This window comes from Gavialis gangeticus, unplaced genomic scaffold, assembly GCF_001723915.1.
Source record: "Gavialis gangeticus isolate Ggan-Ray unplaced genomic scaffold, GavGan_comp1, whole genome shotgun sequence".
NCBI lineage: Eukaryota > Metazoa > Chordata > Crocodylia > Gavialidae > Gavialis > Gavialis gangeticus.
In genome coordinates, this window is record NW_017729022.1 from 101,958,850 (window position 1) to 101,979,903 (window position 21,054).

General features: G+C 41.0%; 1 protein-coding gene across 1 annotated transcript in view; it reads right to left on the reverse strand.

Moving 5' to 3' along the window:
* Positions 1 to 21,054, reverse strand: part of EFCAB6 (EF-hand calcium binding domain 6) — a 271,537-nt gene that overhangs the window by 26,251 nt on the left and 224,232 nt on the right. Inside the window, 3 exon segments of the mRNA XM_019515844.1 lie at positions 436 to 663; positions 8,589 to 8,801; positions 20,229 to 20,441. Coding sequence (XP_019371389.1) covers positions 436 to 663; positions 8,589 to 8,801; positions 20,229 to 20,441 — 654 coding nt within the window.

Sequence of the window (21,054 nt, forward strand, 5' to 3'; positions counted from 1 at the left end):
CTCACCCTCCCCTCTCCACTGCCAGAGAGGCAGGTAAGTCAGTGTATGCACGACACGGGGGTTTAATCGGCCCTAAATTAAAGTGGTGTTTTTAAAAACCCACTGCTTCAATTTAGGGGCCCCATTTCGTCTACACACATGTGAATTCAGTCCTTGGACTCTTCATTTGTGTCTGCCCTTTAAGACACAGGATTCTTACAATATGTAAACTGGCATAATTCCACTGACTTAGATGAAACAAAATTAAATTACACTATCTGGCCCATCTTTTAACATTACAGATTTTCTGAAAATTGCTAAGCTTTTTATTAATGTAATTTAGGGTCCAGTTCAATTCTCAGTGAAATCAATGGGAACATCTGCATTGACTTGGATTCATATTAAATTAGACCCTTAAACATGAACATCCAGAAAGCTCCCTAAGTGAGCACCTACTTTGCTTTGACCAAAAGCTGAAGATGCTGTTTTGGGGCATGAAGGCTGAGAAGATAACTGTGACCCAGGCTCTGCAGGGGTACTACAGTTGGAGGCAGATCCAGGATTATTTGCATCTAGAGTGTCTGATGGCATTGTCACTGCTTCAGCATTGAATGTCTTCAAAAAGTCACGGTACTTTAATTTCCCATCAGCATTGACAGGCACTGTGTTCCAGAGGTTTTCAAACTAATGGAGAAGCAAATACCATTTTTTGTACATGCTAGCTGGGAAAAAAAATCTATTATGTACAGAGCACTAAAAAAATACTGAACAGAAAGTGAGAAGATAACTTGGAATGGCAGGAATCCTAGGGCCTAATTTAATAAAAAAAAATCACGGCTTCTCTGCAGAAGCCTACACAAGGCTGAGAAAGCAATGAAAAAGGGATTTCTGCAGGACATTTTTTAATTGAATTGGGCCCTTCGTGGGATGTTTAAGACTACTAAACCTTGTGATTAGACACAGTGATTGAGCTGCAGTATAAAAGAACACTTTAACATAAAATGTAAATCAGACACATTGTGTACCTGTATCCTGTCTAAGCACCAGTGAGTGAAGTTTCTCATTCTGTCAGGTGTACCTAAGTTCTGCAAACACCTCAACAGATCATTCAGATTTCATCAGTTATTTTATCTTCATCAACAATTTATTTAACCCTCAGGGCAAAAATGTCTCATCACAAAAGTTAAAAGAATGCAGTGGAAAAACTGCATAGCCTTTGAAACCATGGTCATAATACCATGTCATGAACTGTATCAGTACAAAACAGACAGATAATCATGGAACAGCTGCGGCCAGATTCTGATACCCTACTTCTCTTTTTGATATTTAAATGCTTACATTCAGTCTAATGTGACTTGCTACATACCACTCAGCATTAGTAATAATGATATTGGAATGTACCTCTTGGATGATTTATAGAATTCCAAGAAGGCCCAGATTAGGGTGATCTGACACCCACTGAACAGCACTTAATACAATAACAGCACTTAATCTCACTGAATTAAATGGGATTACTTATGATATAAGATACTAATCAATAGGATCTTCACAATTTGCCTGTTAGTGAGCTGCACCCAACAGTTCTTTAAAAAAGAGCAGTGCTCCCTTTTAGGGTCCTCATTACTGATTTTTTCAAAATATATATAATCAAAATGGGAACCTTAATCTGCTCTCGATTTGATCTTTTTTTTCAGCAGATATTTCAATTCTAAAGGAAGCTAGTCCCCTGTAAGGCTTTGATGCATGTGACAAGTTGCAGTCAAACTTCAAAGGACAAGGATGTATTTTGAATTTCCCTTTCAACGTTTCCCCCATTGGCCTGGCTGCTATCATTTTATTAATGTTATATATATTGTATTCACCAATAATGGTGGATAGCAATTAATAAAATGCTATCATTTTATTAATTGTGTGTATATATATATAGTGTGTGTATATATGTGTGTGTGTGTGTATATACACACACACACACATATATACACACACACACACTTTGCACTTCATCTAAGGATCTCAAAGTGCTTTACAGATGTCAACTCTGTTAGCTATAGCTAGTATGGTTGTGCAAAGCAGGCCATATTCAATACCAATTCGGATTTAGCCTGATTCAGGGGACAGCGATTCCATTAGCTGATTTGGATCACTGTCCTGATTCGATTTGGACAAATCCAAATTTGAAGATTCAATTCTGATTCAGAGAATCAGCAATTTGCCCATAGACCCAGAAGGCAGCAGTTGCCGAGCCTGGGGGTAATGGGGAGGGTCCCCCCACATGCTCTGCAGTGGACCTGGAAGTGGCCTGGGAGTACTTCTGGTCCACTTTTGGGTTTGCTGCTGAGCATGCGGGGGACCCCCACCATGCTTCCATGGGATACTCCATCTGCCCCACCATCTTAGCATTTATGAGCTGCACCTAGTACCTTGAGGTATGTAGAAAAACCATATAAAGCTGTGTCTATGGTCGAATCATCAAATATCTCTGAACTGAATTGGAGGCTTCCAATTCAATTCAGAGAGATTAATGGGTCTCCTGATTCGATTCAGATTCAGAGATTTGGCTGCCAAATCAGGCTGAATCTCCTCCGAATTGAATCAACAACAGAAGCTTCACACAGCCCTAATAGATAGGGCTATTACAACCACCAATGAAGTGCAGCTGCTTTTGGGGTGGCATACAACAGATTAGTTAAACAAGAGAAAAGTTTGCATTCAAGGAAAGATCTAAGGAGATTGAGGTAGATAGACTGGTACAATAAAAATGTAGTTTGGAATTTGTTCAAGACATAGTGGCTAATGCTCCTACATAAAGTCTGGGACATTCAAGCCTTAGCTTTTACATCTCCTCCAGAAGGATCAGACCATATGAAACTCACTTTCAGTAAGAAATACTTGATCTATAGTGTTCCATAGGTTCCAACTGAGCTTTTCTTCTGTCAAGTAAAGGTGGGCATCATCCAGAAGAGGATAAAGTTGACTTCCTTTGTGACTCTACCTGCTTATGACCATTAACAATACCTTTGTAAAGACTTTGAACCAGAACAACAGCATGGTCTACAAATTGGAAAGATCTCCCGTGGCCCTGACATGCTTCTGAGAGGCCTATCAACATCAAACTGCCTCCTAGAGATACTGGATTGAGTCACATTTACACAAACTTCCATTTAGGCATAAAAGAGCCTGTGTTTAAATGAGAATCAGGCCCTCTTCTACTTCCACATGTGCCTGGCAGAGAGTCCATCTTGATTTTATTATTTTTATTCCTTCATATTAAGCCTCTTTCAGTATCAAACAGCTGCTACTCTCTCTTTGACTCTTTTCTATAAAGAGTGTGGAATCTAGCCTGAAGGATGTTTCAGCTGGAGATATGTGGCTTATTATTCCTAAAGATGGGGAAAAAAATAATTCCCTAAGGTTGGGGGTTGCCAATTCTCCATCCTACCCCAGGCAAAGGCCCCTCCTTTGTTGCAACGCTGAATGTTTTTCATGGGATGGGAAGAAGAATGCTTCAGGTTTTTGCTAGGAAATATTCTCTCCAGGGAAAATGAACTGATGGATATATAACAAAATTATTAGGGAACAGGTTTTAAAATGAAAAAAGAAAGGGTTTTTTTGTTTGTTTTTGTTTTTTGGTTTTTTTACACAGTATGTAATAAGAACATAAAAATTCCATAGTGGGTCAGATCAATGGTCCATCTAGCTTAGTTTGCTGTCCCTGACAGTGGCAAGATTGGATGCTTTAGAGGGAGCGCATCGAACCAGATAGATCTAGAGTGAATTATCCCCTATTCATTACCCACCTTGGCATCCATTATTGGTTTAAAGATACCAGAGGAAACATCTCCAACCAAATTAACTTGTGGAACTCATTTCTGTAAGACGTTATGCGGGCTGATAATTTAACCAGGTTCAAAAAAGGGCCAGACAAATTCATCCGGGTTAAGTGCATCAGTGGGTATTAAGCATGATAGCTAGGGGTGTACTCTCCAAATTAGGACTGGAAGCTGTAACAGAAGAAGAGCAGGTGGCAGATAAGTCTGATAGCCCCAGATCTATATATATTTCTCCTGAGCCTCCACTCCCAGCCACTGTGAGAGGCAGGCTTATTTACTGTACAAGGCCAGTGGGCCAAGGCCTACCAAGAAACTACAAACATTCTTAATCAAAGGCAGTCCACTTTATAAGAGACAGGAATATTTTACAAGATAGGCCTGTGATCTGACCCAGTCTGGCATCTCTTACATTCTTAACTATTTGTGGACTGTTAAATTCATGGATGTATCTGCAATAAAAAATCACTAAGAACATGATTTTTTTTTATGGCCTAGGTGCTTTACATTTTTTTCAGGTTGTTGCACCACACCAACCATGACAAAGCTCCTTTTAGGAAGTGAGGAAAGGTGGAACACAACTAAGTAAAATATCAAGTGTATGCTCAGGCTGCCTTCTATTTTACTAACCATGTCATCTCTGGGATGAAAATCCCATTGATGGAATTAAATTAAGTATACTGATAGAAGCCACTGCACCATTCATTTTTGGTCTAGCACATATAGAAATCTGGGGAAAGCTGGACTCATTTGTTCCCCTGTCATGTCAGCACTGCTGGCTGGGATACTGACAAATCCCAGCTGCATTCCAGGTACAAAAACCTATGCTGAGACAGCAGCTGATCTAGTGGGAGCTTTATGGCAGAAATGTAGCCAGGATGTGAAAGACCTCATGGAATAAAGTCCGAAACCACAATCCTGTCTTCTGCCCCAGGAGGAGGAGGACATACAACTCCAAAGAAAAAAGATTTGCTGCTTATAGCTCACCAGCAACAACTCTCTTGTGTAGCCAGTGCACCATAGCTGAGCAGCCTATGAACCACTGCTACAGGAGTTCCACGCCATCCCTTGATTATATCTCAAGCAATCATCCCAGCACAAGAATGTGAGTGATCAGGACCATGGGCCGTGGACAAGTCTTCTGTTTTCATGTGGAGCATTATTATTAGCTGAAGAATAATCTACAAAACTATCCATCCAAAAGAGTCACTTACAGAGATAATGGACTGAATCCATAAGCCTTTGTGTGTGTGTGGGGGGGGGAGTGTTAAGACTATAAGAATTGCCATTCACTGGGTCAGATCTTTTCCAGTATTCTGTGTCATACAGGTCGCATTTACATGAGATGCTGATTGTGCAGTAATCCATGACTATTGCACAGTAGCATTGCATGGCAGGGAGCGTGATGCAACGCTATTGCACAATAGTCACAAGCTACTGTGTAATCAGTGACACAAAAATGCAGTAACTCTGGTTACTGTACAGTCATTTAGCACTTGTTTATACAAGTAATGACTGCGCGGTCAGCGTCTCGTGTTGATGTGGCCACAGTGGCGGAGCATGGACTGGATATGACCAGGGTTTTTTTTCCACTGTTCCTCTCTCACTTGCAGCCTCCAGCATTTAGGGCACTGACAGATGTGAAGAAAAAAACAACAACCAGCATTTTACCGGAACAGGCAGCACATTAGTTAGACACAGCTCCACAGCATCTGTAAAGATCAGGCACTTCAGTAGGGCTTTTTTGGCACTTTTATCTAATAGCTGATTGAATCAGCTATTAGATAAAAGTGCCAAAAAGCCCTGCTGAAGCACCCAATCTATATAGGTGTTGGGCAAGCTGGGTACAACTAATGTGATGGGCATGTGCTGCGCTTGGCGCAGGGGCACGCTGAGCTTAAAGTAAAGCACCGTTTTTTCCCCCCATGGTTGTAAGTAGTCTTAAGGTCTACGAAGTTCTGATTCAGAGGCTTTACCCCTAACTCCCATGCTCAATAGCTACTGATGCCCCTTTCTTCCAAGAATTTGTCCAATCCTTTTTTGAATCTGGCTAACCTGTCAGCTTCCACAACATCTTGTGGCAATGAATTCCACACTTGAAGTACACACTGTGTGCAGAAGAACTTACCTTTGTTAGTTTTAAGCTTACTATCTACTAGTTTCATGTTGTGATCATTAGTTCTTGTATTGTGCAAGATGGTAAATAATAAATCCTTATTTACTTTCCCTTCTGCACTTAGTATTTTGTAAACCCTTATCATGTACCCTCTCAAGTGTCTCTTTCTGAACTGAATAGGCTTAGCCTCTTCGGTCTCTCTTCATATGGTAGCCCCTCCATACCACTAATAATCTTTGCTGCCCTTCCCTGTACCTTCTCTAGTTCTTCTATATCCTTTTTGAGGTGTGGAGATCAGAACTGGGCACACTATTCAAGGTATGGGTGCACTGTGGATTTTAAAAGGAGTATGATGATACTTTCAGTTTTGTTTACAATTCCCTTCTTAATAATCCCTAACATTTTGTTTGCCTTTTTGATGGCTTCATTTTACTCTGGTTTGTTAGTTTCCACATCTTTGATCTTTTCAGGAAGCCAAGGGGATCACAGAAGACAAAACCATCAGCTTGCTGAAGTTGGTGGACCTTTCCATAGAAGCTCAGTCAGACAGGAAGATTCCAACAAAGAAAATAAGAGTCCTTATGTAATACTGCCAGACAACAGTATGCATTTGTATGACAGACTGCTTATTTCTTAGCGAATGCTTAAAGATTTGTGACTACTAAGTGCCTTTGACTCATTTGCAAAAACAAACTGGGCTGTCCAGACCAGGAGTTTTCAGCCTTTTTTAGTCTAAGTACCCCCGGTGGCCAGATGCTGACTGGGGGTGGGTGGGGTGTTGGCGGTTAGCAAGCAGCCAGATGCCAACTGGGGTGGGGGCAGTTAGTGTGTGGGCGAATGTGGTGTCCCTCTGTGGGGTGAGGAAGCTCACAGGGCTGGTGTGTGATGTCAGTGGCCTACATGTGACCTTCCCTGCCCCACAGAATGGCTTTTCTACCCTCGCCCCACCCCAGCCCTGCTCTTGGGAGGTGGCAGCACTCTGTCCCCGCCCACCCACCTGTACCTCCTAGGACCGGTCCAAGTATCCCCAGGGATATGTGTACCCCTGATTGAGAACCCCTGGTCCAGACTGTTACAAATTGGGAACCAAAAAATTGCAAAGAACTTAGGTCTGCAGCTTCGGTTACACTAAGTAAACTGTAGAGATATTTTGTTTAGCAAAAGTAAATCATTGTAGGAAGCACATATATAGAATAACAGTCAGACTTGAAGACTATAAAAATGCATCTTGCACCTGAAACAGTATTCATGGAAGCAGTTAAAGAAGTCTTGGAAAACAAAGCCAAGAATGTGTTTGCTGAATGGCAAAATGTACAAAATCACAAATGCTCAAAGGACTTTACTAACTGTTCTTTTGATTTGTATGCACAGGAACTAAATGGACTAAACAGGAGGCAAACCCTCAGCTGGATAATGTGATGATTTTGTCATCAGGGAATCAAAAGCAGGAAGGTCAGGAGGCTAAGATCTATAAAAGGGACTGGGATATAGACAGTCACCCTGGGTAGTAGAACCATGAGCCTAAGGGAATGAGTGGGGAGGGGAGGGGAGGGAAGGGAAGAAGAGAGGGAAGGGGGGTGTTGCGTCTCTATGACAGTATAATGGAACAGGAGGCAGGAATCCAGTTCAGAGTCACTAGCTGCTTGCTCTCGACCCCCTGGTTATAGCTGTGTGGGACTGGGATGTGAGCAAATACACCAAGCTACGCCAGAACTTGGCTGTCAGAGGACAAGGGTGTGGGCTTGAGTCTGGAAACAGGAACCTAAAACAAGAACCAAGAACAAGGACAAAGCCAGAAAACCAACAAGCAGGACCCAGGAAACAGGAAACCAGGAACAGACAAGAAGGACCTAAGGACACTAGGAAAAAACAGGTAGGATCCAGGGAATGGGAAAATAGGAACATGGAATCAGAGGCTGAAGTCACACACATTCAGGCAACTGGGACCAGGTAGGTAGTTAGGCCATTGGCAGCCAGGCTCACTCAAGTAAGCAGGGCCAGCTAGGGGCAATTTGGCTTGTCTGCTGTCCTGACAAGCAAGAATTCTGGAGTCATTGTTGCTCTGAAGACTCAATGTCATTCCTGTCCCTTGAAAAGCAGAGCTGCTGTGTTGTCTCCTCCATAGGGGCGAAAGCAAATTAGCTGATCAGGCTGAAGCAAAGCAAGAGAACTAGATTTGAGAAGCCCTTGTGCTCAAAAAGATGTACCCAGATTCTGCCTATAGAAGACTTCTTCCATACCATCTAGAGTTCATGGTCCAGGCTCTTCTGCACTGGTTCCCAATGTGGATACTTTTAATCCACACTAAGACTCCCATTTTTAGGGATCTTTTAGAAGTCCTCTTTTCACTAAACTACTAGTTCACTCCATACAAGGGGCTTAGTGCAGAATAACTACTGCACTCTAAATTCATACCCTCATTATTTCGCAATGCCTGCCTGTGATTTGCTAAGCAGAAAAGCTTTGGGGGAGCTTGCTGAGTTCCCAAACAAAGTCATGTAGCTTAAAAAAATAATTCCTCACTAATGTGGTAATAAATATTTATGGAATAATGGTCTCCAATAATTCTTGTTTTGTAAATTATTTGTCTATACACAATAATATGCAAACACATTCCTACGTCCTTTTCAGTGAGTTATGTACTTTAAAAAATATGCATTTCTTACTTGTTTGTCAGTTAGAAGCAGAAAATGCTGGTTACAAACCCCCCTGAAGTCCTCCTTTGATATTGTATTTTCTTTTGTACAATCAATATCTTTAAACTCTTGTGAAATGGTGTTAAAGCAAGCAGTCACTACTTCATGGACCCGGATAAGGATATCTTTCTTCGACACCTCCTGAGAAGATTTAGACTGAATGATTTTCTGCCATTCCTCACTCTAGACAAAACATACACATAGAATCAGTGGTGGATCCATTGAATACATTTATAAATCATGATGTAGCATTCAGCCAGCCACAGAGGGGAAGTTCATGGAGAAGGCAGCCTCACAATTCCTGCAGCAGTGGAATCTATTTCAAGGAATGTCACAAAGGAAAGAGAGCCATGTAAGTAGCACGAAGAAAAAAGGCAACAACCATCATTAACAATGTAAATGGTGAAACTTAAGCCAACATAAGCAAAGAAGTTTAAAGCTCATCTGTGGTTTAACAGAGGTGTAAAGAAGTGGATGATATTAAATGTGGGCTATAATACTAACCATGAAGGGATGAAGTAAGGATTGATTAGGTGAAATGTCTCAATATATGATATTCTTTAGGGTTCTTAGATACAGAGTTAGTGAAATCTCATTGACTAAAAAGGGGATATAACCATGAACTATAATGGAACACAGAATTGGGCCTACAATACATTATTCTCCTGATTTCAATCTCTAAGATAACTGCTGTAGTTTTTTTTAACTGAATCGCCCATTGTAGGGATGCATCAGCTAAATACTGGTGAGGTGAAATGTGAGTGTGTGTGTGGGGGAAAACAAGTGTATTCAGTAAAAGTGCATGAGATATAATATTTCCATTTTCAGCACGTCATTTCAAAGCTGACACACTGTCAGCCCTTGGTGCATAAATACTATTACAAATCCCATTCAAATCAGTGGAATTCTGCATGTTTAAAATCTGCTTTGTATGGAAGGTAAGATGGAAGAGTAATAAGAAATAATCAACCCATTAAAACATTGTGTATTTGGAGTAACCTGTTTTTAATGTAAATAACAGCTAGGTTTTTCTGCTTATTTATTCAAGAACAGCAAAACACAGAAGTCCATTGTGCTGCCCAAAGTCTAGGATTCCAAAAAGGTAGCATTAGTGTAAACTTTGTCACTAAAGCTATATTCAACCTCAGCTATTAGTTCTGAACAAAGCAGCAGCAACATTTAGAGTTTTTAAAATGAAGGCAAGTTTTATGTATAAAAGTAAGTCCTAGGAACTGTATAGTATGAAATGACATTAAGAAATAAAATAATGTAAGCATTTTAAAAAGAAACTACTTTTTCTTCAGGGTCATATGCCAGCATTCAACCAAGAAAGACTGAACACAGGATTTCCATTATGCCAAATAGCAAGTGATTTTATTATAGCAGTGCTGGTAGGTACCAGTGAAAATGAAAAGCTCTTGTAAACTATTCAATTTTTAGTTAAAAATTGTTGCTTAACATATGCAAAACATTTATTTTTTATTTTCTACTTTTGTAAGTTTAAAAGTACAAGCTTTGCCACCCTTGTGCTTCACATGATTCAAAATACTTGAAAAGAAACAGATGGCGTTTGCTCTTGTGCTCCTGTTTCCTTGTCACTTCTCACATGATTGTTATAACTGAATGGAAAATAAAATATATTTCTTCTATAACTACAAGGAACCTGGCTCTTAATTGGAAAATAATATTTTCCAGTATTAACCACACTACAGAAATTGGACCTGCAGGATAAGTATTATTGTTCTATTCTTAAGAGAAGAAATATAAGTGGAATTATATTTGCAGACACTGAATCAAACCCATTTTGCTGGGAGGAATGAATATAACCAGGCACTGTACAAAAGATGCTTTTTGGGTTTCTAACCTTCTGAAATCTGCAAAGCAGTGTGCTTATGTTTTTAATTATTCTAATAATGCAAAAGACTTAGTAATAGTAGTAAAAGTATCAGTGCTCTAGAATGTTTCACAGAATGATGCACACTGTTGGGGAGGAATAATTTTCCTAACATATTTCAAAAACTTTCATCTTAGCTTGTTTTTCATAAGACTTGCTCCAGCTTGATTTTAAAAAATCTTAGAATGTAGCCAATGAAAAAAATTAACATGAGTATTTGATCATCTGTTTTCAAAAAACAGACCAACAGCTGGGAAATTCAAAATGTTACAACTTTAATCCATTGGCTGCAAGAGGAGTGGGCAATTATTTGGGCTGGAGGGCCACTTAAGGAGTTTTGGTAAGCTGTTGAAGGGTGGTGGGGTCGGGGTGCTGACTTGGAGTTCTGGTGAGCTGTTGAAGGCCAGTACTAGGGGATTGCTGACCCAGCTTTGGCCCCCCATCATGGCACTTTACACTGCTCGGAGGGGGCCAGGGAGGTGCCAATTGATCCTCTCTGGCCCTGGGCCCATCTGGGGGTGCTGGACAGAGCAGGCAGGTAGGGAGTGGCACCCAGGAGCAGGAAGGGCCAGGGTCAAGGCCAGGACTGGGGCTGGGATCCCGGGGCAGTGATAGTGCAGGGCTGCCTTTCACTCCCCACATGTCCCTGAGACTGCTGGATGAAAGATGGGCCATTTTTTATTCTCACTGAACAATGAAGGGAGCCAGGGACCACTATCCTCTGGTCCTTGCTGACTTAGTAGTTCTCATGGACCCTGCAAGCTATGTGGCTGCTAATCACCACACAACACTGGGCCAGCTCCCCAGCTCTTGACCTTTTAAGTGCACCATTACTGCCCACTTTGCATCATCTGGCTTCTTTTCTGGAAAAGTTGGCTATGCCTGGGAACAGCAAGGGAGCAGGTAATTGAGCTACTTTTTGCAGCAGCTTGTACGAGGAGATAGATGCAGTCTCAGTCCAGTGTACTGTGGCACAGAAGCTGGTAGGAGAGTCTCCAGAGCACCCCCATGAAAGGATGGAGGGTAGAGTTCCTCCAGCTGAGGAATGAATGAGCCATAGCTCTGATTCTAGGCAAGGCTACGGACTCAAGGTATAGGACCAATCTTCCCCATCTTACATACTGTGGAGAAGAAGGTATCAAATGGGGTTGGTTCTCATTCATCTTCAGTTGTTTAAGTTTCAGTTATTCATTGGCAGCTATTGTTGGGTCAAACAGGTAATTCTCTCTCTCTGTTCCTGACAGTTGGAAGTGGATATCTACGTGGTCACCATCTCTTGCTTCACATGGTGTTACAGCAGTTTAAATCCTTCCACTCTCTAAATTTGTACAGGCCCAGACCATGTGGCCTTCATCAGGAGAGCCTGCATCTGTGTAAAAATTTGCTCACAACTGACTGAGGCAGTAACTGGTGCCAGAGACAGGCATGCAGCCACCACTGTGCACTGACTTTGTGATGTATACTCTATTGTACATTTCCAAAAACCCAGCAGAGAGCTCCAGGGACTCTGTCCACTCCTCCATATCAGTATACTTTTGGTCCAAGATGTTCTGGGAGATGAGCTGTTTTTCAAACCTAGTCATGCAAAGCGTGGCAGGCTGTTGTCTGAATGTATATATGTGTTGATAGAGCTGCTGCTAATCTTTTTCAGTGCCGCTGACCCATTAGGTCATAACTGCCTCTCTGGGGCCCAGTTCAAATCATTCTTATAGGTGCTGAAGTGGGACCTAGCCAGAATTCTAGGCATCTAAGTCACAAAGTGTGATCTAGATTGACCCCACTCCAACAGCTACACAATCACCTATGTGCATATTCAGTGCTTCCATTCTGGCTTGAAAAATTCTCTAGGCATCTCAGATTAAGTTGGTATACATGTTCAGAAGCACATAGGCACGTCCTTCCTAAGCTCTGTTGTGATTCACACTAGAGCTGGCAGATGCCTAAACTACACTGAAGTCCATGATCTGATAAGTGTTCACTGAGAATACCTAGTGCCTGATTGACATAATGGCATAAGCCCAGTATGCCACAGTCACTCTCAAACATAGCTGCTGGTGGAGGCAGTCCTGATCTTTTGCCCAATGGCCCTTGTGGTTAGAACAATGTTCTTCAAAGTGGGAGAGCTTTTTTTTAAAGTCCTTTCTCAGCCTGACAGTGGTCAAAATGACTTTTCCCACTTTCCAGGAGTGTGCCCTAATCACCTGACAATAAAATAAACAGGGTGGTAGCCTTTACCTCTTCTGATAAATTTGGGATAAGCAAGAGTGCAAAATTTATGGGGTCAGAAGACGATGGACTATGAGGTTTACTGTAATACTTCCATTTTAAATGTGTTCATATTGTTATAAATTGCTGGCCTACATGACAGAAGACACACCCATCTACTGAGATCTGAACAGCTTTGACACTTCAGCAAACATGGAGGTTGCAGGTAACACCTCCAGGAAAGAGAAAGAAATAAACATGACACAAAATAAACTGTGCAGCCAGGATGTATATGCAAGGATGGACAAGGAGGATGTTGTCTGAAGGGCAGAGTCTGAAGACGAGGACCAAAAGAGGAGTTGTAGGTTTCTGTAGTTGGACAGATTGTAAAAGGAACAACATTGAAGAACTCAGGGCTTTGCAGCTGTATTAGGGACTCCTTTGAGGGGGCAAAGATCCTCTGACTCGGTGGCCTTTACCCAATAATACTTTGAGGAGCTGTCTGCTTTGTTGTTTGGAACTTCGGGTTGAATTTATTTTCCTCAACAAGAGATAAAGTCCCTCTGAGAACCTAAACTGGAAATCAGATAAATGGACTTTATCCTGTTCCCATATGCAACTGGAGCTGCCAGCTATTTGAAAGACACCATAGATTTCTTAAAGAAACTGGCCCCCATTGACAAATTTCCAGCTAACACGATGGATGTCATATCTCTGTACACCAACTTGTACTCCCCATGAAGACGGATTACCAGGTGTAAAAAACATTATCTCCAACAAGAAAATTGCTTCTGTTTCCATTACAATCTCCTTCTTTGTCTTCACACATAACTATTTCAGGTTTGGGGATTTCCTATATGTCATGAAGGATGGCTGTGATCTCTCCAAGGTCCCGTTACCGTGCCAAGTTGGCCCAATGGTTACCCTTGATTCTCACCCACCACGTCTTTGTTGGTAAATATATATTAGGGAGGCTGCCTTTATGTCATCTTGGACACGGTTTGCTGTACTCTGATCCTGTGGGCTCCTGGACCCCTTGTGGGTCCCGTTCTACAATGGGTGTTTCGGGGCACCCTAGCCTTATGGGCTATGCGTGGCTCCAACCATCCCTTTACCACGCCCCAAGCCTCACAGATGAAACTGACGTTGTTTGGCCCAGGCCTTGTTATAATTTGGCCCCCTGGTCCTCCCTGCACTCTCCACAGCCCTGTCTCACCCTGTGCCTCCCTGGCACCCAGGCTCTCCTCGGCCCTGTCTTGCCCTGCACCTTCACTGGCACCTGGGCTCTCCTTGGCCCTGTCTCACCCTGCGCCTTCACTGGCACTTGGGCTCTCCACGGCCCTGTCTCGCACTGCGCCTTTGCTGGTTCTGGAGTCCCCACACTGCCGTGGGTCCCCTATGAGGCCTCCTCTATCCGCTAATAGCCTCACCCAAACCACCGGTTGTAAACAGTAAACAAAACACAAGCCCCTGGGCTATAACATAAATTCAAGCCACCCGGCTACAACACCATTCAAATCATACCAGGGAATACTCTGTCCCTCAACAGTGTCAGAAGCTGCTTCTGCAGTCAGGCCTCTCCCCTTTGGTTGCTCTGGAAGAGCTACTTCCCCCTTGGCTGCTGGCAGGGAACTGCCCTCCTGGCCTCAGCCCTGGGGTTTATATGTGAGCCAGGCCCTGCCCCTTCCGCTTAGCTGACCGCTGGCAGGTGTGAGCCACTATCTCACTCTGGTTGCCCTGGTAACCAGCAACTGGGGCTCCCCACTAGGGTTCTTTCCCTAGCAATGTCTACTCTTTAAAGGAGCAGGGCACCTAAGTGCTCTGAGACACTATACAAATAAACAAGTGTCACTGTCATTGACACACATGGCTCCCCAGTATATCAATGTATTTATGACAGACATTGAAATTTGTTTCCTCTGCAGCTGCCCTCTTATCTCCATGATCTACCTAAGGTACATTGACAACACCTTCATTGTATGGACACATGGGAAGGAATCACGAGAGATATTTCATCAGAACTTTAATGACTTCCACACTTCATAGAATCATAGAAAATGAGGGTTGGAAAGGGCCTGACGATGTCATCTAATTCAAACCCCTGCTCAAAGCATGACCATCTCCAACTAGATCATGCCAACCAGGGCTTTGTCAAGCCAGGTCTTAAAAACCTCCAAAGATGGAGATTCCACAACCTCTCTGGGTGACCTGTTCCAGTGCTTTACTACCCTGCTAGTGAGAAAGTTTTTCCTAATATCTAACCTAAACTTCCCTTGCTGCAACTTGAGACCATTGCTCCTTGTTGTGTCATCTGACACTACTAACAACAGTCTAGCTCTTTGTAACCATCCTTCAGGTAGTTGAAGGCTGTTATTAAATCCTCTCTTAGTCTTCTCTTCTCCAGACTAAATAAGCCCAGGTCCCTGAGCCTCTCTTCATAAGTCATGTGCCCTAGCCCTCTAACCATTTTTGCTGTCCTCTGCTGGACTCTTTTCAATTTGTCCACACCCTTTCAGTAGCAGAGGGCCCATAACTGGACGCCGTACTCCACATGTGGCTTCACCAGTGCCAAACAGAGGCGAATAATCATTTCCCTCAATCTGCTGGCAATGCTTCTATTAATGCAACCTGGTATGCTGTTAGTTTTCTTCACAACAAAGGCAAACTGTAGCTTTGTTATTCAACATATGTTACATTGTAACCCCCAGGTCTTTTTCTGCAGAGCTGCTCAATAGCCAATTGGTCTCCAGCCTGTACCAGTTTATAGGACTACTCTGCCCTAAGTGCAGGATTTTGCATTTGTCCTTATTGAACCTCATGAGATTTCTTTTGGTTTAATCCTCCAAACTGTTGAGGTCTCTCTGAATCTAGCCCTACCCTCCAGTGTATCTACTACTTCTTCCAGCTTGGTGTCATCTGCAAACTTACTGAGGGGGCACTCCATCCCATCTTCCAGGTCATTCCTTCAAACTAACACTGGGATACTGTACTCAGCAACTTCATTTCTTAGACACTACAGTACAGGTTTGCAATGGCACTACCACATTTTATTGGAAACCAACTGAGCACCACAGCTAACTTCATTACCCACATTAAGTATCTAGAGCAGGGATTCCTTAAAATTACAATACAATCCCAAAACTAAAGCCACTCAAATCAACAAATCCAGACTCAGACCCAGCTCCAACTTGCTACAATACCAACTCTGGGACAAGGACAACAGAGTCCCTCTGGTTGTCCCCTACAGTATGGCTTGAATACCTCAGACATATCATTAATGATCTACAACTCTTCCTGGAAAAGGATGTTGTTAGTTTATAAGATGCACATCTCTCCTGACTTCAACTTGACTTCAGGCTAACATGGCTAACTATATCTGTCTAGCTAGTTCCTTAAGTCAGAGCTGTGGAACAACCAGGAGGGCTGGGAATGAAAATGGATAGTCAAGACTTCCCTTCTGCTGTCAAAGCCATGCACAGCCTGGTTCCAGGTGGCACACTCAGAGATGGGACAAGGCTGCAGGGGTCCCAAACAAGCAGCTTCCTAAGTTGGCTCTGAAACAGAGCAAGCAAGAGGGAATCCAATCTCGTGCACCAGTGAGTTCTTTGGAGTGGAATTTATCTGGTTTTTCACAAGCTCTACTTAGTCAATTGTTAGCTTCACCCCTTCTTCACATGTCAACAAATCCCCTGCCAGTTAAATTTATGTCCAACAATAAGCGTGAGCATTGTTCCCTTTCTTTTCCTTCCTCACATTCATTTTAGTATCTTCTGTTCATTGCTTGGCCTAGGTGTTAAAGATATAGAGAGTTTTCTACCAAGTTACTGAGTATCCTCAACTCTCAATGAAGCCAAGATGACAAGTGCAGAGTTGGACCCACCCATGCATAACTCCTGTTCCTTAGATTTTTTTCCTCACCTTTTTCTATTAATCTGGTGTTGATGCCCAAGTGAAAAGCATATTTTCTGGGTCTGGTAGCTGTTTTAATGGTTATTTTAACCTTTCCCACCCATCCCAAATCAAAGAGCCTCCTTTCCTAGTTCAGTAGATCTTTGAATACTTTACTATTTCTAGATCTGATCCCTAGATGCAGTTCCCAGTAGGAAAATTCTGAGTAGTGCGTTAGACTCTTTATTTTATGTGGAAGAGCTCTACCCAGGTCTTATTGATGAGCATCCAAAAGGGTGCTGATTTTGGCAAATCCGAAAGGGTGATGAAGCATATTCTAAGCTGGAGCTACATGATCTGTTTTTTGAAAGTGCACCTCTCCAGAAAACTGTGATTTAGCTGACTTCTCAATTGTCTCTATCAAATGAGTCCTACAGAAGCTGCAGTGTGTACTACATAGAATTAATCAGAACATAAAGCTGATTAGCCTGTGCCAAAGCCATCACAATACTCATGCAAACTAAAACATTTAGAAATTTCTCAAGATTTTCTTTCTTCCCCTTATTTAGCTGTTTTCAAAGCATAAAATACATCTTAAAACTGTATGGCTTTGGGTTTTGTGAATTTTTGCCTTTGTGGTTTAGGGTTTTATTTATGAGGTGCCATTCAAGACAAAAGTCATCCCTGACATACTTTACTAGTTCAGTAAATTTTCCATACTTTAATGATCACGCTGAATATTTTACTTCTTACTTTTTAATATACTTCAATGATCAAGTTGTATAACTTAATGATCATGTTCCATAATGTGCCTAAAAGAGCTGCGTAGGTCATTAATTCAGCTACATACTTTACAAGCCAAAATTGCTGCTTACTTGGATGAAGTGAATATTTTAATATCTAGCCTTCTCTGTTGACTGCATGTTCATCTAGGGATGAATGTTACTCCAGGATGGGATGACATTACAAAGGAAGGGAATTTTAGTTTGAACTCAAATAGAAACCCTTGGTTTTGCAGGTATTTGGAGGCAGAGATGATTTTATGGATCTGGTGCTTTTTTATTTTTTTAATTTCCCCTTTTGGCCTGATTTGGATTTTGACTGATGGACTTGTCCTATCTAATCCACCTGTGGCACAGAAAAGGCTTAATTCACTGGGTTAAAAAAAACAAACCCAACTTCTGCACAGAGCCCTGAGCAGTTCCTATAAGATACTGGGTATCCTCCTTTCCCCTGGAAGGAAAATGCTCAGCACCTTGAAACAATGAGTACAAAAGAAGTTGGTGAGAGAGCCCCTTGAGGATCAAGATACAATAGAATAAAACCTTGGCTATCAAACTTAACTAAGTTTAAAACTTGCCGAAGGACCGTTACAATAGCATACACATATACTGCTTTAAAAACAACACATCTGTTGGGACTGATAAACCTCTTTTCTACAAGAGGGTTTACACTGGCATCACTCCATTGAAACCCAGTGTTACACACGCATAACATGAAGTAAACAGAAATCAACTATTATTAAACCAATGTCTGCATAGATCACAATAGATCACACTTGTAAATATATGTCATAATGTTAGATAAAATTTCATTTTGGTAATATATTGGAAAATGTAAATATTTAAAAATATTTTAAAATATTCTAACAGGCTTTTTTAAAAGAACTACAAATAAAATTACTTTTCTTCCACCTGTCTTTAACTGGGCATTGCCTGTTATTAGGGATGTGGTAAAAGATACAATGCTGTAAATGTAAAAACAAAATTCACAAAAATCAAAATATATATTTCAAGCCAACTTATAAAACTGGGGTCACAGTTACGCTTATAATAAACACTATCATAAATCTAACAACTTCTATTAGCAGCTGACATGCCTATAAAATCTATAAAGTCTGCAGTACATTACAAACATTTTAAAGCTTTTTATGGGTCCTTCTTGATGTTAAAATTGCAAGCGCTCTTTTCCTCTTCAGAACAAAACAAACCTTGCAGTTATTTAATTTCTAACAGACTTTTTGATTTGGAATATAAACAGACATGTAATAAAGATCTCATTGGCTTTTCAGTTGCTACTTTATGACATAATATTTAATTACCATATAGTTCTATATGGATTTGTTTTGCACAACATTCTATTATTGCCATAGTAATAAAGTGAAAGGCTTTTTATATGTTTTTTTTTTCCATTGGGTGATCATGTGGAATTTTTTTCATTTTATTTGTGCTTCAAGCGTTACTATGCAAATGAACCAGTAGTTGCTTCTTTATAGAATATCATGCAAGTTATATTACTTTTTTAGAACTACTTTGCTAACACACACAAAATATTTTTCTTGCTTTTGGCCAAATCCATGAATGAACTGCAAAGTAGTGTAGCTTATACTCCGTTACACTTTGGCAAAAATTTAGCGCGGGGGGGAGGAGGGGGGACAGACACATTAACCCTGGGCACCAACTTAGGAAAGACACAAAAACACTAGCTACCACTACCACTGGCAGTCCTTGCCCTATGCCTGACTACCACGGCTCTGCTGACTTATGCCTCTGCTTGGACTCACTTACACTCACTCACCATTGTGTAAGGAATCTGTAGTAAGATATACAAAGGAACTAGAAGAAGGTGAAGGAATATGCATATTAAAACAAGATAATGACTTCTTTAGCCCATAGTTTCTTACATACTTCTGTTAATTATTACATGCAGGGAAGCGTTACATGTGCATGACTGTGAATAGGACAGCAACTTGAATAGGAATCCATGTGGTCACAAGTGCCTGCCCATAGGAACCAGACTCAGGCACAATTAAATGGAAGTGAATCTTAAGCAAGTGTAGAGGAAGTTTAAATTGGTGCAACATGCTCACTGAGGACATCAGAAACAGTTGTAATTTCTACCAATTTAGATTTCCTTTATATTTACTGGGGCTGAGAATATTCAGGCAGTTCATTGTGAATAAGTTTTTAACATGGATTGTATAAACCACATTAAATACTTTTCTGGACACACAAAATCAGAATGAAATTGTCCTTAAACTAGTTTATCTCAATTTGCTTTGCAAGTGGATTAACCTAATTTGGAAAAAAGGGCCCATATACTGGAAAGAGAGATTTCACACAAGATGATAATCAATAAGACCAATTCTACTTCAACTTAATTTTAATTTTATTTTAATCTGTGTCAACTTCCTTAGGTAGATAAGCCCTCAGAATTTGAACTTCTGAGATGTATACTTACCACTCATGTTATAATACTTTTGTTCATAGCAAAACATTTGACTAAGCATTGAAAACCATTTTTAGTAGACTTCTATTCATTTCTCTTAACTCACTGCTTACTCAACAGAACCTTCAGCATTCACTGACTTCAAAAGAACTTCCACAGAGGAAGTTGCATCTAATTCCATCCCAAATTAGCATCTTATGGCAACAGTGCTGCAAACAAATTCCTGTCGATCCAAGGGTTTGCCTACATGGGGGAGCTCATAAGGATGAGCGCCAACAGAAAAAAGATGCCTGAATCTGAGTATTGAACATACCTAGTCTTTTCATTCATTCATTTTGAAGGGGTCTGGGTTCATCTTTCAGTGAAATATCCTATAGCTTGCTAAATTTTCTTACCTCTGAGAGGAAGTGAATATTATACAAGAAAATTTTCCAATCTGCTGTGTGCAGTTCACAAAGCTTCAACTTCTTGAGAAGGTGCCTGAATTGTTTGTTCAATAATTTAAAACAGAAATGGTCAAGTACCTGATGGAACTCCAGCACTTTAACTACCCCAGTGCCCTCCATATCAAACAGGGAAAATGCCAAAGAAAATAAAGAAGGAAGTGACTGTAAAAACATTTAGTATATCAAGACCAATTTCCTTTTAGCATTGCCATTTATTAGTGGCCAATGTTTATAATTGAATGAGATGTACAGGCATTTTGCATATGAAGAAACAAAAGGAGTTTGAACCATTTTGATGAAGTCCTACTAGGATGGGACAGTTGCCAACTGTTCTGAAATCAAACAGCATTTCTATAAAATCAAATAAAAATCATACCATATTCATGTGCATTAAACAAACACATCTTTCACTAAAAGACAACACCTTCTAAAGGCTAAATATGTGATAAGAGCAGGTAGACATTTTATATTATTATATTTTAAATAATTTTAAGATACCCAACTATAACAACTATGATCTCTTATCAGACAAAAAAAGAAATGAACAAAAATGTTTGAGATGTCTGTCTTAAGTAAAGAGAAATTGAACTGGTTGAGGGTACTAGTTTGTACCTATTTTGCAGCATCTGAAGACTTCTGACTGTCTGTTCTACTGATGTTATGTTAACTTTCTCTACCCCCCAAAATATTTTGGGCATGTCTACATGTGTGCCTATACTGTGCAGTAACCGAAATTACTGAGCAGTACGGGCATACATCTACATGTGCACACCCA